The 23,973-nt window shown below is 46.5% G+C and overlaps 1 protein-coding gene across 1 annotated transcript in view; it reads right to left on the reverse strand.

Moving 5' to 3' along the window:
* Positions 1 to 20,056: 20,056 nt before the first annotated feature.
* Positions 20,057 to 23,973, reverse strand: part of ZMAT2 (zinc finger matrin-type 2) — a 96,915-nt gene continuing 92,998 nt past the window's right edge. The window contains exon 6 of the mRNA XM_085617798.1: positions 20,057 to 20,761. Within this exon, the coding sequence (XP_085473924.1) occupies positions 20,618 to 20,761 (144 nt within the window). The 3' untranslated portion in view covers positions 20,057 to 20,617. The remainder of the gene's footprint in view (positions 20,762 to 23,973) is intronic.

A 23,973-nucleotide genomic window follows, 5' to 3' on the forward strand; every position in this document is an offset into this window, starting at 1 on the left:
CAGCTGCGCACGTGCCACATCCTCCAACGCTCACGACCGATCACACCAGTCTGAACAGCAGATAGAACACATGTTCAACGCTGTGCTACCCGCCCCTCTAGAACACCACGAGTCAAAAATATTCAGTCCACTGTTGTAGTCCAGCGGATAACTGCAGTGTTGTGTACGTGTTTATTTAAGTGATATATTCTATGTAATACCAATGGGTTGCCAGAATTGTGCATTTAGCAGTAGTTTCCCTTTCCGTGACTAGTGTCACATCCTAAACTCAGTAGCGGCCACTCATATTGCTACGTGGTGAGGCAGGGAGGGGGAAAACACAAAAAACAAAACAGACGTATAAATAAAGATAATAAAACTTACCTGCTCCGACGGATGCTACCTTGCTCCCGATCCTCGCGTCCTTGTCACGAACATGATACACAATGTGCAGGCTACCAGATCCCAATCCCAGCACTGATAACGTGCTGGGAATATTCCAGCATGTGAGCAGTGCTGGAATTGGTCTGAGCGCCTCAGTTCGGCGCTCAGACAGACTGTAAGCCTGTGTGGTTTTCTCCATCCAGCTGTACAACACAGCTCGGGTAGAGAAAGGTTAAGTGCGCATGTGGATTTGGCTGGCCCAGAGGGTCAGCGAAACACTCATGCGCACTTGGCAGTTCCCACCACATCCTCCTACTCCCTGGTGCTGCAGGGCCAGTATGGAAGGCCATGACCCTCCCTCGGCTCGCAGCCTGAAGGCTAAAATTAAAATGGTAATAAAAATGTTTTACCATCATTTTAACTTTTTCCTTTGCCTCTTCTGGCTTTCAACAGGGGGTGCGATGCTCCTCTGCCAGAACGGAGGAGCTGTCTCTGCCTAAGCTGCTGCACGCACTGCACATTTACCAAGGTAGCCAGTTGTAGGTGTGGTGTGAAGGGGCCTGCATGTTCACTTTGTTCAGCACAATGCTCCCCATCACAACGTTTGTGCCCCGCATGTGCACATATTGTTGCATAGTACATATTAAGGCACCACCTCTTTAGTTTGCCTCTTTGGTTGCTTTTTTGAGGGCGCCAATGCAGTCTAATGACATTTGTGTGTTCCTGCACAGGAACTAGGACAAGCATTGAACTAGTTGTGTCCCCTAAATCTTTGATCAAACACAGATGGCACCCCGCTTTCACAGTCTCTGCTCTCAAAACCCATGTTATTCATACACAATCTTCTCTTAACCTGCACAGTGAAACACCAGTGCCCAGAAGATACATCGTTGTTTATACAGTCCTATGTGATACCTAAACAAAATGCAGTTTTAACCTGTAGTGATCTAAACCCTGGTCTGGTTTTACTGCGCTCCGTCCTGCCGTTTCTTATAACAGACTGACCATGGTCTACAACCAGTCTCTTCTTTTATACAGCTCCCCCCAGTGCTGACACCCCATGTTTTACCCACAATCCAATCTTCGGGGTGCGGACAAGGCTGGCTTGTCTTACAGCGCTCTGTCCGGGTAACGAACAGCCCAACATGTCTTACAACACAAACCCAGTTGGTTAAAACCCCCTTGGTTTCTATAACCCTTATCCATGGCTTTAAGTGAGTTGAAAAAACTGGGGGGCTCTCTCAAAGGGGCGTGGCCAGTGTAATTAAGGGTGTGGCTTAAAAACATGTAAGCTAAAAATCTGCGCTTAGCATAGTGTGCCGCCTAACTTATATTTTGCTGTTTCTGTCATTGCATCCAGACCTACAATACAACAAATAACATTACAACTACAAGAAGTCAGGACTATTGACTTTGTCAATATTTGTTAGTTGTAAAAGATAAATAACCAGCAACTATGGCTTGTTTATTATATTTAAGGTTCCCTGTTTTCCGTTTTTACAGATTTTTAAAGATAAATACAGACAGAAAACAATGTGTTTTCTGTCTGCCTTTATTTTTAAAAGTGGATAAATACAGAAAGCTGTGCTCCTTTTAAGTGACTCTCCATGCAGCCTTTGATGAACTATAGGCTAGCAGCTGAGCATATGGACAGCATGGGAAATTAAAAACCGGATGAAATGTATTTGAATAAAGGCATATGTCAACATACATTTATGGTATAAAGCTAGCATTTAACAATGGATGTATTGTTATGTAATATTTGACAGCTTAAATGGCTAAAACACGGCCAACATCAAAGTATGAGTGTGCATCTATCAGTTAAATAAATATGGAAATGTACAGTTTTTAAAATTCATTTTTACGCAAAACACAAAATAAATATGGATAAATACAGATATGGCCCAAAAATTAATATGGATAACTACAGATGGAAATGTAAAAAAACATAAGTACCATAAAACCAGGAGCCCTAATTATATTGCAAAAGCTTCCATTTAAAACCCTGGTGACACCACAACAATGTTGCTGCTCCTGAGTTTCAAAAAGAGGAGGCAAATCCAGAGAGAAAATGACTCTTTAAAGGATTTCCCTTCCCCTACAATGCTCACCTGGCATGACATCATGCTGTAACCTCCACTAGTGAGAAGTGAGCACACGCACATCGATGTGCAGCTGTCACTGCATTGCGGGGAAAAAACGGACCGCCTGTGTCAGGGCACAAAACAGAGCCCGATAGAGACCAGTTTCGAGGCCCCCTATAAAAAAAACTGACTGTGCTCAGCACCGGTGAGACACTGCCCACGCAAATCCCTGCCCTTATCTTTTCTTTAATATATAAACGAAAATGGGCTTAGAGGGATCAATCTCTTATTTATTTATACACAAGAAACAATGAATTTTCTCGGTAGTTAATATTTACTTATATCCAAAAAATTTCAAATATTATTTTTCAGAAGCGAATCTCTCGATAGACATCAGTGTACTATACACATAATATATACATTTGACATACATAAAGACAAGTTCATCACATAACAACCTATATATACAACTTCATCCAACCTATATACATATCTTATATACACAACACATTGTCACAAATAAATTCCCCTGGCTCTTGCTACAAATAATGTACACTTCTTGTTAACAGTAATACATTCTGAGGTAATCCTCTTGGCGTCAGAGGTATTACTCCTCTCCTGATTTTTGTATATGCGCCAAAAATAACAGATTTTTTAATCAACCCAATCTGTGGACTCCTCATAGATCAGTGTGTCGACGCGTCCGCCTTTCAGCCTCCAATTATTTGGCTTCCTCAGGACGGGGAATACAAACTATCTGTATTGGATCCTCACGGGTCCCTGGCACGGGGTACTCCGGGTCAACATTTCATTGCTGCACCTTAGTGCACTGATGTCGAAAAACCCGTGAGGATCCAATACAGATAGTTTGTATTCCCCGTCCTGTGGAAGCGAAATAATTCATTGTTTCTTGTGTATAAATAAATAAGAGATTGATCCCTCTAAGCCCATTTTCGTTTATATATTAGATATTTCTATACCCAGGTATGGGAGGGTCATTTGGGTATGCCCCATAGTGTTCTATTGATAACTTATCTTTTCTTTAAGCACTCTCTCGCAGTCCTGACCAGCTGTTTTCTATTAGAGCGATCTCTACAGGATGCTTACGCATCTTCACTTTTTAAGTCTCTCCTATCGAACGCAGCGCATACGCTGCTTCGCCTTGGCGAGACTATTGTGGTCGGTTTGGTGCGCGAAGGGGGACAAAACATGTACGCGCCCGGACAGCCGATGTGCACGCTCACGGCATCTGCATCAGCTTAAGCCATGACAGCACGTGGGCACGCGCACGACGTGTCTTTCAGCTTGCGTCTGGACAGCCAATGTGCACGCTCGCACGATCGCTCACACGATCACAGCGTCTCTTTCAGCTTGTCTTAAAGTCTGTGTGCGCACAACGTTAAATTCCATACATTTTATGCATTGTTAAATTGGGGTATACTCAATGTCCATTTCTGAACAAGTGGTGCTTTATTGAAATCAGGTGTACACAATGTAAAGTTTTAACCAAGTCTACTGAAGTGCAGGTATGCACCCAGTCGCAACTGATGTTCTGAACATATTGTAATTTCTTAAAGTCTGGGTGGGGACAACAATGTTAAGTTCTGCCAACACTGTGCTTTATTAAAGTGGGGTATGCACAATGTTCAGTGCTGAACAAGTGATGCTATATCAATAGTGGGTACACACCATGTTAAGTTCCGAAAAAGTGGTGCATTACTAAAGTGCTGGTATACACAATGAAAGGTTTGGAACAAGTGGTACTTTACTAAAATATTTTCTTAAAATATGGGGGCGCACAATGCTAAGTTCTGTGCCCATTGTGATACACAGAGAGGGCGTAGGCACAGGGTGAAGTTCTGAGCTCATGATGCTATAATGGTATGCCCAGTGCTAATTTCCGAACATATGGTGCTTTATTACAATTCTAGAAGAAATCAAGGGAAGAGCAAGGGATAGGGCAAGCGGTGCGTCCTGTTCCCCAAATAGATACTGAACTTAAACAATGTGGACGGACCCACTATGTGTGTGTAAATTGATCACTGTATGTAGTATGAACATGGGCCCATTAGGTGTTCTTAAAAGACCCCTCACACACCAACCTGGTTGGTGCAATGCTTCATCATTGGGGTCCCAACCGGGCGGCAGAGTGCCCCCCGGTTGTGCTACGACGCCGGTTAACAGCGGAGCTGGTGTTGGTACGAAAGTGTGATGTGCGGTGATATTTTACAGTAAAAAAAAAAATCTCTGAGAATCCTTGCCCTTAATTTTAATGTTGGCGGCTCAGGATATGTTTAAAAACCAATATGTGTAATGCAACTCATCTGCGGTTATTACCGTGAAGGGTATTAAAAGGGCTTTCTTCAAGACCAGGTGAGTGCAAAGTGCGTGGCAGTAGCTGGTGAGTCCACAGTGTCTGAAAAGCGACAGCCTGTAAATAATCTACTGTCTAAAGCCTACCCTGATCCGTGAATGCAGCATCGGCGTGCGCACTAAAGAAGAGTGCTACCTTCCTGTACCTCTTTATGCTATCCGCTGGTCCACCTCGCCTGAACACTCCTCTAGGTGCCCCTCCCACTCAACTTCCTCTCTCGTACCATCTTTTACACCTCTCTTTCAACCACACTGCTAACACCCTGCGCTTTATCTTGAAGTATAGCTGCTGTGCCTTTCATTTGTTCAGTGCAGCACCACCTCAGTGCAGCACCACCTCCACATCAGTGCACCACCACAAGCGCAGCCCCACTTCAGCAACAGTGCAGCCCCACCTCAGCAACAGTGCAGCATCATCTCAGCACTGTATCCACTCGGGCTCACTCAGCACTGCCTGAACACCAGTGCAGCATCACCACCTCAGCATCCCCTCCACACCACCACCTCAGCACCACGAGTATCATTCAGGATCACCTGAGCACCACCTCCGCACCAGCACACCACCATCTCAGCACTACTTCAGTATGCCCTCGGAATCTGGCATCTGTCGATTCTCCGCTAGTGTGTGTCCGCTGCACGTGTTGTAATTTAGATACTAATTCACAACCTCCACTCTCATGGTCTTCTTGGTTATATACAAGGTGACAAAAATGCTTATGACAATTTTATTATAACTTTTCAACATGCTGCACAGCAGCCACAATGCTTTACAACATAGCTTAAAGACATTGGCAAAGCCAATGGCTCTTGCTAAACACTTATAAGGTACCAAAGGTGAGACCCATTGGCTATGTCAATGCTTCTTTTTTTAGTGAAATCGGTCAAGGATGATGGGGTGCCTGGGGCCTCTTAAGGCTCGGGGAGGTGGGCCTCGTGGCCTTCCTCCCCTTAATAGAATTCAGCCCCCGGGGACGGCATAACTGGGGCCTAATACAGCTTGGGTAGGGGGTCCCAAGGGATGGAGTCGCCAGGGCAACTACAGGCTTCGGGAGGGGACTGGTAGTGGGTGTTTGGTGGTAGTGGGTGTTTGGTGGTGGTGGAGGTGGGGGCGGGTCGGCTGCAGGCCTTATGTCCAACCCCCTGCCACACACAGTCAAACACAGTGCCCAGTGTGGGGCTGGTTACCTGTGGGGCGTTGGATGCAGAGCTTGGGCCCCAGGGCATTGGGTACCTGGGCTACTATTACATGTGGTTGGCTGCCTGAAGGGTGGGGGGGGGCGTCTACGAGGGGGGAATTGGCCACAGGCTAAGAGTGTACTGTTAGAAATGGGGGTCTCTAGTTGGCAATGGCTGGCCACTGTCCAAGTAGGGACCCTTTTTCCTAAGTCAGAGTAAGCAGACTACACCCTTTGATAACCCCTGCTCAACCCTGTGGTAACGTAGCACGAGCAGCTAGGCTTATCTCAGAGGCAGTGTGTGAAGCATTTATGACCATACACCGTAACACAGTGAAGAACACTAAAAAGGGAAACCACTCAAGTAGTTACAAAAATAAGTATCTTTATATATAGACTTAACAGAAGACCAATAACAGTAAAAATCCACAATACTAGAAAAATAGGGTTACTCTTAAAATGCTGCAAAAATAGTTCAAGGTGTGCAAAGAGGAGTTCAGTTCAAGGCAGTGGTCTCTGCGACCCTTTTACTCACAAGGTACCTGGATTCTTTAGCAAAGCAACCAAAATGTCGCTAAGGAGTTGTAGCGATGATTTCCTCACGCTAACCAGCGATGCGTTGAATCCTTGCCGCAAGGGAGGATGATGCACTGATTGGTGTGCAGGACAAAGCGACAAACTTCTGCACGCTAAGCCGGCGAGGCGATAAAATCCTTGGCGCGAAGGGAGGATGATGCGCCGAGCCGGTTGCGTGTGCGATCTTGTTGCGATGAAAGAAAATGGCGCTCCGCGAGGGAGCGACGATCCTGATGCGATGAAAATGGTGAACGCTCGGCGTCCGCGCTGCGATGTCGTGAAGCGATGAACTCGATGCGATGATCTTTGGTTAGCGAGCATCTTGAGGCCCGCAAACATGCAATGCGATAATCTACGGGTTAGCGAGCATTTGGCAGCCCGCAAGCAGGTGATGCGATGATCTCTGGTTAGCGAGCCTTTGGCAGCCCGCAAACAGGTGATGCGACGATCTCCAGTAGCGAGCACTCAGCGGCAGCAGCGCCATGAATTCCTTACGCTCTTCAGCTGCGGCGGCTCGCTAACGGGCGTTAGCGACGATTTTCAGCACTCTTCTCCACAGTAGAACTAGAGGCCCTGGAACTCACAAGAGCCTCACCTGCAGATAGAAATCCTCGCTGGGAGGAAACAGGAGGCTGGTGGTGGAGTCTGATGTGCCTGAGAACTCCAGCATGAGGCTAGCTCTCTTCTAGCCCTTGGGTGATTGCTGTAGCAAAAATAAAAGTTCCTTCAAAGTCCTTTTCCTCTTCTTCCAAGTCCAGTAGTAACCACTGCAGGCCAGTCCAAGAAACAGCACACAAGCACAAGGACAGTCCTCTCCTGCAGATTCCTTCAGTTACACGGACAGAGGTTCTTTTTGTTGTCCAGGAGCAATACAAATTGTAGGGGTTTCAGCACAGGTATTTATACCCCAAAAGTCTTTGATCTTAGAAGCTACACGTCACTGAACCCAGCCAGACCCAGTTCTGCCCAGCACTGGAGCACTTTGTTTACCAGGCTGCATCCTTCCTTTCAGAAGGAGGGAGCCTGCCATCAGACGCACAGTGGGAGGTGGAGCCAGCATTCACCTTGCCAGGCACAGCCCTATTCAGGTCCAGGAGCTTCCCCTTCCCATACTCCAATGCAGATCTCTCTATTCAACCCAGGTCTGACTCAGCCTGCCCTGTCCCTCCAAAACCAGATAGCCAATACACATAACAGCAGAGCACACTGGAAGGCTTAGGCAAGAAAATACCTACTTTCTAAAAGTGGTATTTTCAAACACAGAATATAAAAATAAACTTCACCAAAAGATGTATTTTAACATTCGGAGCTCAGGCATACTAAAATTGTTTTTCTACCATGTTCTGTGGGTCAGTTAGGACTATAGAATGTAATAGCCAAACCTCCTATTCTGGCCTATGGAGAACAGGTAGCCTTACAGTAGTGAAAGACGAAATTGGGTGTAATTCACTACCATGACATGCTACACACATCAGAGCATGTCCTACCTTACACATACAATGCACTCTACCATAGGGGTGGCTTACATGATGCCAAGGGAAGGTTCAGGGGCTGGGAAGTGGGTGCACTTCACAGCCAAGATGGCAGTTCTAGACTACACACAGACACGGCAGTGGCAGGTCTGAGACACACTTTATAAGCTGCTTCTGTGGGTGGCACAAACCAGCGCTGCAGGCCCACCAGCAGCATTTGGTTTACCAGCCCTGGGCACACACAGGCCACGCTACTAGGGACTAACAGGTAAACCAAATAAGCCAATCATGGATATACCAATTCACATGTCACCTTTACACAGGGAGCATTTGCGCTGTGGCACTGAATGGCAGCGGCACAGCGCCCAGAGCATCTATTACCAGCAAAAACAGAGGAGACAACAGCGAAAAATGGAAGGGAGGCCCATGCCAATGGTGCCAGGTCTAACACGCGTCCCCTCCAGCTGAAATGTGGGGAGAACTACCCATCCCCTTGGAAGTTCTCATCACTAAGGTGGAAAAGTCTGGACAGACCATCAGCATTGGCGTGTTCTGTACCAGGGCGATGTTCCACCGTGAAGTCCATATCCTGTTGGGAAATGGACCACCTCAACAACTTGGGGATTCTCACCCCTCATCTGCATCAACCATCTGAGGGGCCTGTGGTCGGTCTGAACCCGGAAGGGAGTCCCAAACAGGTATGGTCTCAGCTTCTTCAGTGCCCAGACCACAGCAAATACCTCACGCTCAATTGCACTCCACCTCTGTTCCCGTGGAAGTAACCTCCTACTGATGAAGGCTACAGGTTGGTCTAGTCCCTCCTCATTCATCTGTGACAGAACAGCCCCCACCCCATGCTCTGAAGTGTCTGTCTGGACAATAAACTCTTTAGCAAAGTTGGGCACCTGGAGTACGGGTGCTGTACACATGGCAGTCTTGAGGGCATCACAAGCTCTCTGACAGGTGTCAGTCCAGTTCACAATCTTTGGCCGCTTCTTGGAAGTCAGCTCAGTCAAGGGTGCAACAATGTTGCCATACCCCTTGACAAACCTCCTGTAGTAACCCGTGAGTCCTAAGAAGGCCCTCACCTGGGTCTGGGTCCTTGGGGGCTCCCAAGCCAGGATGGTTTCAATCTTGGGCTGCGGGGGTGCCACCTGGCCACTCCTCACTTGGTGTCCCAAGTACACCACAGAACCCTGCCCAATCTGGCACTTACTGGCCTGGATTGTGAGGCCTGTTCTGCGCAGCGCCATCAACACTTCCCAGAGGTAGTGCAAGTGGTCCTCCCAGGAGGAACTAAAACACTGCAATATCATCCAGGTAGGCGGCACTGAAATCCTCCAGCCCAGCCAACACCTGGTTGACCAACCTCTGAAAGGTGGCAGGGGCATTCTTCATCCCAAAGGGCATCACACAGAACTGGTAGTGCCCATCTGGTGTGGAGAATTCTGACCTCTTCTTTACCCCATCAGTTAAGGTGATCTGCCAGTACCCAGACGTTAGATCAAACATGCTGAGGTACCGGGCAGCCCCTAACCGATCTATGAGCTTATCCGCTCTGGGGATGAGGTGCGCGTCAGTCCTCGTGACCGAATTGAGACTCCAGTAGTCCACACAGAACTTAAGTTCTGGAGTGTCACCAGGCGCTGCAGCTTTTGGTACCAAGACCACAGGGCCGGACCAAGGGCTGCTAGAGGACTCAATCACCCCTAGGGCAAACATTTTGGAGACCCCCTCCTTAATGTAGGCCCTAACCCTGTCAGTCACTCTGTAAGCCTTGTGCTTGACAGGAGGACTGTCCCCGGTGTCTACCTCATGGACGCACCAATCAGTGACACCAGGCACCAGGGAAAACAAATCAGAAAATTGCCCCAACAGCTGGTGACAAACTCTCTGCTGCTCAGGGGACAGTGTGGTGGAGAAGACCACACCCTCCACTGACCCATCCTTCTCTCCTGCACACAGGAGGTCAGGAAGAGGCTCACTCTCCTCCTCCATTCCTGCATCTGTGGCAAGAAGCATGCCCACTTCAGACCTCTCAAAGTGGGGCTTCAGGCGGTTCACATGCAGGACCCGCTGGGGGTTCCTTGGAGACAAAGTCCACCAAGTAGGTAACTGGACTTTTGCGCTCCACCACCTCAAATGGACCGGTCCACTTATCTTGGAGCGCAAAAGGCTCCACTGGGGCCAGTACCCAAACCTTCTGACCAGGTTGAAACTCGACCAAAGTGGCATTCTGGTCGTGCCATCGTTTCATCTCCTCCTGGCTGGCTTCCAGATTTGCCTCAGCAATTTTTTTGAAACGCAGAGTCTGGTTCCTGAAGGCCAACATGTAGCTAAATACATCTTGGGGAGGTTTCCTGGGAGATTGCTCCCAGCCTTCCTTGACCAGACTCAGAGGCCCTCTTACCGGATGGCCATAGAGCAGTTCAAAGGGACTGGACCCTAAGGACTTCTGTGGCACCTCACGGTATGCAAACAACAGGCATGGCAAGAGGACGTCCCACTTACGCCTCAGGGGTTCTTCTATGCCCATGATCATGCCCTTCAAGGTCCGGTTGAACCTTTCAACCAGACCGTTACCTTGGGGGTGGTAAGGAGTGGTGAACTTGTAAGCTACCCCACACTCCTTCCACAGAGACTTCATATACTGGGAGATGAAGTTGGTCCCCCTGTCACTCACCACCTCTCTGGGGAACCCCCACACGGGAGAAGCTCCCCATCAGTGCACGTCCCACCACGGGGGCCGTCACTGTCCTGAGCGGGATGGCTTCAGGGTACCGGGTGGCATGGTCCACCAAGACCAGGATGTACCTGTTGCCCATGGCTGTCTTGGGGGCCAGAGGCCCCACAATGTCAATGCCCACTCGCTCGAATGGGGTACTCACACCTGGAAAGGGCTGGAGTGGGGCTTTGATCTTCCCCCCACTCTTCCCACTTGCCTGACAAGTCTCACAGGTTCTGCAATACGCATCTGAGCTCTTCCGCATCTTGGGCCAATAAAAGTGGGTTGCCAGCCTCTCAAAGGTCTTGGTCTGCCCCAGATGTCCTGCCAATGGAATGTCATGAGTCAACCCCAGTAGGAAGGCTCTGAAGCACTCGGGTACCACCAGCACACGGGCTGACCCCAGCTCAGCAGCCTTAGGCTCGCTATACAATAGACTGTTCTCCCAATAAATCAGATGTGAACCAGACAGGTCACCTGCTGCCTGGGCTGCAGCCTGTCACTGCATACCCTCAAGAGAAGGGCAAACTCTTTGCTGCTCACAAAACTCTTCCCTGCTGGGCCCTCCTTCCTGCTGCCAATGGGTCAGCTCAGGCAGCTCCCCCAGGTTGGCACTCTGCTCCCCGGTAGGCTCCAGGGCATCCCCCTCTGGGTCTGCTCCCTCCTGGGCCATGGGAACCAAGGGGGCCGGCTTCCCGTGCCCCCTGCCCCTTCTCTCTAAGGCAGGGACCTGGGCCATACTCTCAGGCTCCAGGTCTTTCTCAACACCCTCTTTGGCCGCCATGGACCGAGTGGTAGCACACGCCCACTCAGGCAGACCCAACATCTCCATGTGAGATTTTCTCTCCACTGTAGCCCACGGGGAGTTCTCCAAATCATAGCCCAACAGACAGTCTATAGGCATGGCGGGCCTCACAGCCACCTGAAGAGTTCCTGAGACCCCCCCCCCACTCAAAGGGAACCTGAGCCACCTCACATTGGCTCTCTGAGTTGTCTGCGGACACTACTGGGTAGAATGCATGGGGAATAACCTGCTCTTTGGACACCAACCGGGAGCTGACAGCAGTTACACTGGCACCTGTGTCCCTTAGAGCCTCCACTCTATGGCCATTGATGGTCACCCACTGCCTATACTTTTTAGTGTTATCAGGCAGTGCAGGCTTTGGGACCATCTCAAAGTCTCCTAGTGAGACAAGGGTCAATTTTACGGGATCCCACCCACCTTGGGCACCCATCTCCTCCCTTCCCAGGGCTACAGTAGCAAGCTGGTGGGGTGGTGCACGGGGTGGTGTAGGAGCATCCCTTTGGGGACACTGTGGATCAAAGTACCTGTGGCCCACTTGGCCACACTTAAAACAAGTAAGGCGCCCTCTCTGAACAGGCCTACCTGTTGGGGGAACTGGCTTCTTATCTTGGGGAGGCTGGGACACCACTGCTTGGTTCCCTTGGGAATTACTTTGGGGCCCTCTGTGGAACTCCCTTGGTTTACTCCTGTCCCCCCCACTTCTCTGCTGGGGACCCTGGCCACCTTTGGCGAAGTCCCCCACTGGACCCATGCAGACCCGGGTGCTCACCCAGCGGTCCGCCTCCTCAGCAAGCTTCCTAGGGTTAATTAGCTTGCAATCTATCAGGTGCTGGCGTAGCTCAGGAAAACAGTTACTAGATAAATGCTCCCATGCAATCAAATCATAAAGCTGCTCAAAAAAGTTTCTACTTTGCTACCTTTTACCCAGCGCTCCATTGCTCTGAGAAAAAAACAAAGACACATATTCAACCCACGTGGTACCCTCTAGCTTCTTGCAGGTTCTAAATCTCTGCCTGTACATTTCAGGGGTCAAACCATAGCGGGTAATCAAAGCTTCTTTCATGTGGGCATAAACCATACTACTTTCTGGGGGCAGGTCCAACAAGGTATTTGTATTTGGGTATTTATAAAGCGCGGCATTCATCCCAAGGGACATCACGGCGCTAGAGAACAAAGCGCTAATCAGAAATATGAGGGGAGGGAAGAGCGGCTCTGAGACAGATTAGTAGATTGGAAAAATATAGGTTTTTAATTTTTTTCTTGAACATTGCGTATTCCTCAGTCAAACGTAGTTGCAAAGGAAGTACGTTCCAATTTATAGCTGCTACTTTAGAAAAAGATCTATCGCCCATCCTAACCTTGGATATGCGTTTGACTGAGGCCAATGCCAGATGGCGTGATCGCAAATTACGCAAAGGGGCATGGAATTTTAATCTTCCATGCAGAATTTGAGGGGCAGTTTTATATAACGTTTTATGTGCAAAACACAGGAGCTTAAAATTGGATCTTTGACGTACAGGAAGCCAGTGTAGTTCCCTCATGCAGAGAGAGGCAGAACTGTATCTGCTTTTATTACATACCAGTTTAGCCGCAGCATTTTGGACTACTTGAAGTCTAGTAAACAGAAAATCAGCCATTCCAACATATAATGCATTACCGTAATCCAAATTGCTCATTAGTAATGCTTGGGTCACAGTTTTCCTATAGTTCAAGGGAATCCAAGGAAAGAGCCTCCTGAGAAGTTTTAATATAGCAAAGCTCTTTCCACATAGCGACCGAACCTGGTTCTGCATGGACAGGGCATTATCAAAAATATTGCCCAGATTCTTGGTGGTCTGTCTGGGTTCTGGAGCAGTTCCCAAAGCCTGGGGCCACCAGCTATTATCCCAAACTGGCTGGGCTCCTCCAAAGAGTAGAATCTCTGATATTCCGGCATTAAGTTTTAGACAGTGTCCTGACATCCAGTTTGCTATTTCAGTAAGGCAATTGATAAGGTTGTCCCTAGAGTCCCCTTTATGCAGCTTATCCGACAAAGGGACTATCAATGGAGTGTCGTCTGCATAGGAGCATAGATCAAAGCCCCATTTCTTACTGATATTTGCCAGGGAAGATACGTATAAATTAAAAAGGGTAGGGCTCAGGGTGGCACCCTGTGGTACTCCATAGTCAATGTTCTTGGCCGTTGAGGAGTAAGATCCCATCTGAATTATCTGAGTTCTGTGTTTAAGAAATGACGCGAACCACGCTAACGCATTTTGACATATGCCTTTTTCGTGTAAAATTCACAATGATTTGTTATGAGATACGGTGTCAAATGCTGCTGTGAGATCCAAAAGGATCAGAGCCACCGTTTTTCCCTGATCAACTAAAGATCTGATGTTATCTGATACGGCTAGCAAAGTGGTCTCAGTACTGTTATTAGCCCTGAATCCAGTTTGTGAGGGGTCAAGTAAATTGTTGGATTCGATAAAGGCCATAAGTTGTCTATTGACCAGTTTCTCCAAAACCTTTGATAGGTATGGTAATTGTGAAATCGGTCTTTAGTTAGCTGGGTCATGGATTTCGAGACCGGTCTTTAAGAGTGGAAAGACAACTCTCTTTTTCCAAATGTCTGGGAAAGCAGCGTCTTCTAATGATTGGTTGAGGGCATTAGAAACGTAGGGACAGAGTGTTAGAACCAGCCGTGAGAAGATAAAATGTGGGCAGGGGTCCAATGGTGAGCCTGCCTTAATTTCAGTCATAACTTTGGCCACTTGCTCCTCAAAGAAAGGGGTCAGCCTATCGAGATGGCTGTTGGTTGCAGGATGAGGAGCTAATTTTCCCCAATCCTTGCAGCCATCCAAATCTGAGGATGCAAAATTAGTATAGATTTTTGTCACTTTGGTTATGAAATAATTATTAAGGAGTTCACAATTCTCAGGGGAAGGTGCCATAGCTTGTGAGAGCAGAGAGGGCTTGCGGAGTTCTCAAATTATTTTATAAAGTTCTTTAGATGAACCTCCGGTGTCTTCAATTCTTTTAGAGTAATACTCAATTTTGGCCTTTTTTAAAGCTCCATAGTAAGTTTTTTGTTTGGCTATGTAGATAAGTTTATCTGTACTGGATACTGAAAGTCTCCAGTTGTGTTTGTTAGATTTACAGTCTCTTTTCATAAGTTTTAAGTTTGAAGTATACCATTTTTCGGATTTTTTTGTAGCTGCTGTCCGAGTCATTCTAGGGGCACACCGATCAAGTGCTTCTTCAATAGCAAACTGAAGCTGTGTAGCCGTTGTATTTGTAGAAATTAGTTGTAGAGGCTTTAGAGAACTAGAAAGAGGCATTAAATGATTCCTCCGTAATTTGGTTCCAGGCCCTAGACCTCAATTGACCCGGCATCTCGGCTTTTAGGATATATTTAAATAAGCCAAAAGAAAAGGAGATTAAAAAATGATCCGTCCATGTTAAGGGTTTAATTTACTGGATACTTAGTGATTCTATGTTAGAGAATAAAAGATCAAGTGTATGGCCGGCTACATGGGTTGGTTTAGAAATCATTTGAGACAATTGCAGTATAGCCATATTATTATTAAGGTGTTCAACACCTGGATTTGTAGGTCCTTCATAATGAAGATTAAAATCTCCTATGACTAGAAACTCATTATACTGCAAACAGAGAGGGAGTAGTTGAGAAAGTAGATTAGCACTAAAATCAGGCTGATACCCTTGCAGGTTATAAATGACCGCCCCTCCGAATGATTTATGGTCACTAGCGGACACTGAGCACGCTAGAATCTCATGTGTACCGACTTTGGTGACCGAAATATCAGTACAGGTGAGGTGGTCTTTATACACGATTGCTATCCCCCTCCTCTCTTTCCGCCCTTCCTGTTAAGTTGTAGAATTTTATAACCAAATGGTAGGGCGGTGACAATGTCAGGAGTATTATTAGCGTCCAGCCAGGTCTCAGTAATGAAAACTATGTCTGGGCTTAAATCATCCAATATATCCCAAATTTCAATACTGTGTTTGGGAAGTGATCTGGCATTGAAGTAAATACAGTTAAGATCAATCCTATTATGTTTGAGTGTACAAGGTGCCTGTGGGTGGGTAGGTTGCTGCTTGCAGCTATCCCATTTACAATGATTGCAAGAAAAAGGACCTTCAAACTTTTCAGGGGATGCTCTAATACATGCCTTATCAGGGCTGAAAGAGTGTCCTAATATGCTTGCAGAGATAGTGGTATAAGTAAAGGGCTTAAGGTTATTGGGCAAAATTTGAGCAGTATTTGTGGGCCCTGGGCTCGTTCGGGCGCGGACGGGCTTGCCTTAGGCGCACCAGCGGCGCGCCCGCTGCGCGTTCGTCCCTGCCTCCGTTTTAAGCTTGCCCCCACCGGAAGTCACGGCCCACTAGAACGCTAACCTTCCTGTTCCAAAATGGCGATCAGGCTACGAATTTAACTAAGCAGGTAATGGCCAGGTCTGAAAAAAACTACTCTAGTAAAGGCTACGTCGTTCGTTTTTCAAAATGTTGCAATCAGCAATGACAAATGTGCAAAAATGTCAAAATACAACTCTGTTTAAAAAACGATTATCATTGGCTTGTAAAACATTGTGGCATTGAAATAAATTTAGCAGCAGTAATACGTAAGAAAGTGCAAGTTTAAAATAAATACAGCGTTAAAAAGAGTCTCTGCGTTCCCCACACACTCTTAATCAGGTATCCCTCCCCTCACTCGCAAAGCGTCCCCACAACCCCACTCCCCACTCCTTCTCAGGGACCCGGTGGGACACCATAGCTAATTCATAAGCGGCAAACCATTGCCCAATATCTTCACTTTTATGGAAATCCTTAATAACCTCCTTAGGTATATACACTCTACTCTCAGTATGCACTACTGGTATGCTGCCACCAGAGGGGGAGATCTCTATACTCTTTGCTTTAATCTCCAACTCCCTCAAAATTCTCTAATGCTCAATTTTCACTTTCATCATTTCAAATTCTAACTTCTTATTCTCTAGGTCCCTCTGACCATCCATTTTAAGCTTAGCCATCTCCATATTATGCCGCCTATCTCTCTCTCTGTCCTCCATCTCTTCTGGAGTCAGACCCCTTGAGGACACACTAGTGCCCGGGCTGGAAACTGCTTTATCTCCTACCAAATCTACCACTTCATCCTGCTGCTCTCCTGCATTCTCTCCCCCCTCCACAGACTCTTCCATACTCCTAGGGCCATCCCTGGCTTCTAACCAGGCCTTCAGCGCCTTGTAATACTCTTCCCTTCTAGTGAGACCTGTGATAGGGACTGTGAAGCGTCTGCAAAACTATTTGAACTGCTTGGCATTGTAGGTTTCTAATTTCTCTTCTTCCCAGAAGAGATCCTCAGAGGCACTGGATCTGGGATTGCCCATTGTAGCAATATCAATCAAAAATAGAACAAAAACCTCAAAAACGTACATGGTTATGTTATGGTCTGCACTCACTAGTAGTGTACACTATAATTACTGTATGCGATCATAAATGCAAGCCCAGATCCTCACCGCTGACCATCAATGTTAGAAATGGGGGTCCCTAGTTGGCAACGGCTGGCCACTGTCCAAGTAGGGACCCTTTTTCCTAAGTCACAGTAAGCAGACTACACCCTTTGATAACCCCTGCTCAACCCTGTGGTAACGTAGCACGAGCAGCTAGGCTTATCTCAGAGGCAGTGTGTGAAGCATTTATGACCATACACCGTAACCCACTGAAGAACACTAAAAAGTGACATCACTCAAGTAGATACAAAAATAAGTATCTTTATATATATATAGACTTAACACAAGACCAATAACAGTAAAAATCCACAATAATATAAAAATTGGGTTACTCTTAAAATGCTGCAAAAATAGTTCATGGTGTGCAAAGAGGAGTTCAGTTCAAGGCAGTGGTCTCTATGACCCTTTTACTCACAAGGTACCTGGATTCTGTAGCAAAGCAACCAAAATGTCGCTAAGGAGTTGTAGCGATAATTTTCCTCACGCTAACCAGCGATGCGTTGAATCCTTGCCGCAAGGGAGGATGATGCGCTGATTTGTGTGCAGCACAAGGCGACAAACTTCTGCATGCTAAACCGGCGATGCGATAAAATTCTTGCTGCGAAGGGAGGATGATGCGCCGAGCCTGTTGCGTGTGCGATCTTGTTGCGATGAAAGAAAATGGCGCTCCGCGAGGGAGCGAAGATCCTGATGCGATGCGATGAAAATGGCGAACGCTCGGCGTCCGCGCTGCGATGCCGTGAAGCGATGAACTCGATGCGTTGATCTTTGGTTAGCGAGCGCTTTGAGGCCCGCAAACATGCAATGTGATCATCTTCGGGTTAGCGAGCATTTGGCAGTCCACAAACAGGTGATGCGATGATCTCTGGTTAGCGGGCCTTTGCCAGCCCGCAAACAGGTGATGCGATAATCTTGAAGTCAGCGAGCCTTTGGCAGCCCGCAGACAGGTGATGCAACTATCTCTGGCAGCGAGCACTCAGCGGCAGCAGCGCGATGATTTTCCTTACGCTCTTCTGCTGCGGCGGCTCGCTAACGGGCGTTCGCGACGATTTTCAGCACACTCTTCTCCACAGTAGAACTAGAGGCCCTGGAACTCACAGGAGCCTCACCTGCAGATGAAAATCCTCGCTGGGAGGAAACGGGAGGCTGGTGGTGGAGTCTGATGTGCCCGAGACTCCAGCAGGAGGCTAGCTCTCTTCTAGCCCTTGGGTGATTGCTGTAGCAAAAATAAAAGTTCCTTCATAGTCCTTTTCATCTTCTTCCAAGTCCAGTAGTAACCACTGCAGGCCAGTCCAAGAAACCACACACAAGCACAAGGACAGTCCTCTCCTGCAGATTCCTTCAGTTACACGGACAGAGGTTCTTCTTGTTGTCCAGGAGCAATACAAATTGCAGGGGTTTCAGCACAGATATTTATGCCCCAAAAGTCTTTGTTCTTAGAAGCTACAAGTCACTGAACCCAGCCAGAACCAGTTCTGCCCAGCCCTGGAGCACTTTGTTTACATGGCTGCATCCTTCCTTTCAGAAAGAGGGGGTATGCCATCAGGCGCACAGTGGGAGGTGGAGCCAGCATTCGCCTTGCCAGGCACAGCCCTATTCAGGTCCAGGAGCTACCCCTCCCCATACTCCAATGCAGATCTCTCTATTCAACCCAGGTCTGACTCCGCCTGCCCTGTCCCTCCAAAAACCAGACAGCCAATACACATAACAGCAGAGCACACTGGAAGGCTTAGGCAAGAAAATACCTACTTTCTAAAAGTGGTATTTTCAAACACAGAATATAAAAATAAACTTCACCAAAAGATGTATTTTAACATTCTGAGGTCAGGCATACTAAATTCGTTTTTCTACCATGTTCTGTGGGTCAGTTAGGACTATAGAATGTAATAGCCAAACCTCCTATTCTGGCCTATGGAGAACAGGTAGCTTTACAGTAGTGAAGAACGAAATTGGGTGTAATTCACTACCAGGACATGCTACACACATCAGAGCATGTCCTACCTTACACATACAATGCACCCTACCATAGGGGTGTCTTACTTGATGCCAAGGGAAGGTTCAGGGGCTGGGAAGTGGGTGCACTTCACCGCCACGATGGCAGTTCTAGACTGCACACAGACACTGCAGTGGCAGGTCTGAGACACACTTTATAAGCTGCTTCTGTGGGTGGCACAAACCAGCGCTGCAGGCCCACCAGCAGCATTTGGTTTACCAGCCCTGGGCACACACTGGCCACGCTACTAGGGACTAACAGGTAAACCAAATAAGCCAATCATGGATATACCAATTCACATGTCACCTTTACACAGGGAGCATTCACGCTGTGGCACTGAATGGCAGTGGCACAGCGCCCAGAGCATCTATTACCAGCAAAAACAAAGGAGATAACAGCGAAAAATGGAAGGGAGACCCACGCCAATGGTGCCAGGTCTAACATGCACCAAATCCTAAATGTGATCCCTGCCTTCAAAGGCTTCTGTGTGAACTACGACTGTTATACTGCAGAACAGAGTATTCTACAGAGTTGCCATTCTAGCGCATAGGTAAGCCAAAACAGGAACTAATGAAGGGCATAACTGATTTGTATGGCAGAATTTTCCTAAAACAGAGGGAGCTATTGTTGCTATGTCATAGAAACACTGCCTTCCTTACAAAGCCATCCCAATATGGAAACATCTCAATAAGAACCAAGACAACAAATATAGAGGAACACAGAGGCTTATGACACACGAGAACTAAATAATGTCAAATAAAAATCAAAATGCCATGTGATACTACTGTATGTGTGAAAATATTTGTAGCCCCCCAGACCCCCCCCCCCCCCCCCGGGGGGGCAAACCCCAGAAAACACCTCAGCAAAAAAGCACTGTACTTGTAAATGTCTGGCTGGGTTATTTAAATAAACCTGCAGTGCTGAAAACATGAGTTATTACATTATTTCATACTTGAATTAACTGCGCCGTTCATCATTCAGACCTTGCCATCAAGATTTTATTAATGTTTATAAACACACAATGTACCCAACATATTGCATCAGACAAGGCCACAGAGCACATACGGGGAAAAACCTCCAGGACTCGCACAGTGACTTATGTTGGAATGGATAGTAAATTGTTTCCCATAAAACTGTTCAGCTCCAGCCTCCTCACAATAGATGAAAATAATCAAAATCAGCAACCGTGACAGAGGCAATGAGTTTATTTAAAAGCACGTGCGGGGGAAGGACCTGCACTATACAACACAGGAAATGGGGCATTTCCAGCTAATTCAAAGATTTCTCTTTCATTTTCTGCTCAAAAGAAAAGTATGGCGAACTAAAATGAAGTACCCTTCGAACCCGGGGTATGGAAAAAACGCAGTCCAACCTTGCTTTACTATCCAGTACAAAAGTCCGCACCATCAGTCGATTGTCACCAGGGAGCACACATTTCAAGTCCATTGGGAGATGGGGATTTTCCCCACTCGAGGTCTCCTTGGGACAAAACATTAGGCGGTAAAATTATGAAAGGGTGGATGGAAGTAGCAAACACGACATCAGTGGCCCTTCTTCGTTGTGCCAAATCCAGAGAACCCCATCACAGCCGCCATTTCATCGTCATCTTCAAAGGATAAATCTTCCTCGGCTTTCCTTTTTTTCTCTTTCTGTTTCTCCTTCCTATAAGCTTTGGCCTTTTCCTCCTAAAGACACAAGAGACAACATTGTGGTGTGAGATACTACAAAGTACAGTACGTCCCCAAAGCAAGGTGTGATGGGCCAGTAGGACACTGAGCTAGGAAAAGTTCCTAAGAGGCATTGGTGTAGCTTTAGGTGGGTTGTTTGGGGCCATACACCTCCCTAATCAATGTATTTTGTGATAAACAGGTGGGTACAGGTGCTTTCAGTATAGTATGGTGAGGAGTCTGTAGGATTTTACCAGGAATTTGTATACATACTAAAAACACGTACACACTTTCCCTCTCTCGGTTTGGAAAGAGAAATAATTTTTTGGGGGGGATATTTCACAAAATAATGAGGTTCCTCAGTAAGTAACCCTACCCAATCCACATTACTCTCCTTTCCCACTGCCCCTGAAACCCCTCTCATGCCCTATGCTTCTTGTATAATGTATTTTAACATTATGGGGTATATTTACTAATATTTTGTGCCGTGTTTGCGTCACAAAAGTAATGCAAATTGACAAAGTCTTTTTTCCCCAAATTACTTTCCAAGGCAAAATTACTTTTCCAACTTTTCATGTGTGCTGCACTGTCCAGAACACATGCAAAGTGGGAAATATTTTAAAGTTAGTCTAAGCATTGTATTTTGTACTGGAAGGGTACCATTCCAGTACTATACTAGACTCACGCAGACAACCTTGAACTGTGGTGCAAAGGTGTGTGCATGGCGCACAGTTACCAGATTGTGCGCAGATGCTAGGGAGAGGGGAGGAGAGTGTCATGTTTCTAAATATGGAGCTCTGTTTCTCGCGCAGCGTAGCATTTTGGGCTCATGTGCTGCTTGACAATTTGGAAAACATACCCCTCTATGTGCCAGCTTGATTGTTGAGGAATCTGAAGCTCACAAACCACCTCTTCCCCCCGTCCGCCCCCCTAGACTTACTAAGTTACAACCTTGGCAAGAGGCACAGTAAACTATGCGGACCTTGGAGAGACTATTTTACGTTGTTAGGCCATGCCGAGGTATAATGTGGAGATGAAGACCATACACTTCAATAGGATTCGGATATCTTGCTTGTGGTCTTGAATTTTACAACTACAATGTACAAGACTTGTCTACCACCTTATACTTATAAAAATGGTTCCTTAAAAAAAAAAATATATATATATATATATATATATATATATATATATATATATATATATATATATATATATATATATATATATAAATGCAACCGTAGGACACTATTTGTTGTTAATTCAACATTCCAGCTTCCCCACTTGCTTAAAAAGTGTGGTCTCTTGCAATTTTGTCATGTCTGTGCCTTAGTTTCAAAGATGCCAAAAATCGCGAGCCTTAACAATTGTGCCGATTGGCAGAGTTCAGTAAAACAATTGTGCGTTAACCAACCGAGCATACTGACAAAATAAATTTAGAGCAAAAAGGAGTAATGCAAAGGCTATTCTTTTTGCCCTCGTTATTGGTGGACAGGACAAGCGTTATACCACGCAAGACGGGTGATATTCGGTCAAGAATTAACCAATTCTATAAACTTACAGAAAATGAAACGATGTCTCAGACTGTTCAAAGCAGTCCCATAGGATGACAATATTCACGGCCCCCGTTAAATAATGTTCCAGAATCAGATGCTGACTGCTGGCCCAGAGGGCATGCTCAGCAGACATAACTGGCTTATCTAATTCCTAATACGCCGGCTGCTCCCTCCCCCTGCACCCACTATCCCTGACCGACGGTGCATGAATTGGTCTGGTAGGCCCTTCGGCTCCAGTTGGCACTACAGAAGGTTGTCCTCACAAGCATTCCTCGAGGCTTAAGAAAGCTGCATCTGAATCATGTTTAAGCTGAGGGCAACCACATCCCAATCTGGTGATATATAGCAGGGAACACCACGGATCCCCTAAAAACGGGACAGCACATCATTGTTGTAGCAGGGAGAAAGAAAAGAAAGAAGAAAAAAAAAAATCAACGCGGTCTAACTGAAGCGAGAAGAAATGTAATACAATTAAACCTCTATGCCTAGATTTGAAACTGCAGAGAGATGGTCGATTTCTATATGGGTCGGTTCACAGTCTCCTACCTGCAGGATATATTTTTTTTTTTATTTTGAGTAAAAAGAAAATGGGACAGAATAACAGAGGGAACAAAAGATATGGAACGGTAGGGTGCCTCCACCCTAAACAGAGAATGTGTGCTACGCAAATTGAAATTGTGTGTATGTTCAGAGCTTTATGTTACCAATGGGTTTTCTCCCCCTGTTTGAGCTTCAACAATCTACTCATCCAAAAGGCACACATGTCCACGCTTCCAAAAGCTTCCATCTTCTCTTTCCTCTCTTTAGTGAGCTATCCCTATTCAAAACAGAGTAAACGCAAGAGATCTCAAGAGCACAAACTTATCTCAACTAATCCTACAAGGAAAAGGAAGCACATTACTTATCTAAGATCTATTTACCACTAACATATGGTTCTGGACTAAAGTTCTACTCACTCCAATGAAGGTAGTAAGCGCTACATTAGGAAAATTTTACTTGCCCTAGCATCGGTTTGTGGCATGTAGAGCTGTAAATTCACATGTTGTGCAAAACACCTGCTATCTAGTGTTAGGCTCAGATGCGTGCAGGTTGTTTTTCTACAAATTCGTCTTCTCGAGTCATGAGGAATAGCAACCACCTATTGCTGGTAATTCGCCTGGGCAACGACTCTGTTAGATTGTTTTCAGCATGGCAGGTGAGGATGGAGCATAGAGATACATAAAAGAGATGACCATGCAAGAAATAAAAGACAGAAAAGGTAAAGGACATCTGTAACAACCAAGGCTTCCGGGAAGAACCTACAGAACTACATGCCACAAACTGATGCATACAGCGTTTGTAACATTTTCTGTTCGAGGAATGTGTGGCTTTATGCTGTGCATAGACAATAAAGAAGTCCTCCTATAAGCGGTGGCTAGCCAGAGGATGTTGCAGAAGATTGTAAAAGTTACGGCGCACAGCCTGTCCAAAGTTACCTTGTTGGTGAGCAAGTACATCCACACATTAGTGTTAAGTGAAAGTGTGTGTGGTGAGGACCAGGTAGCTGTTGCAGATATCAGGTACAGGAATGCTTCCTAGGAAGGCCACCCTGCACGCACACATTCCTCTTCTGTCTTTACGTTACATGCAGTTACGCTCCTGAAGGGCGCCTTATGTATTAGATGAGAAGAAACAGTG

The sequence above is a fragment of the Triturus cristatus genome, chromosome 7 (genome assembly GCF_964204655.1).
Source record: "Triturus cristatus chromosome 7, aTriCri1.1, whole genome shotgun sequence".
NCBI classification, from domain to species: Eukaryota; Metazoa; Chordata; class Amphibia; order Caudata; family Salamandridae; genus Triturus; species Triturus cristatus.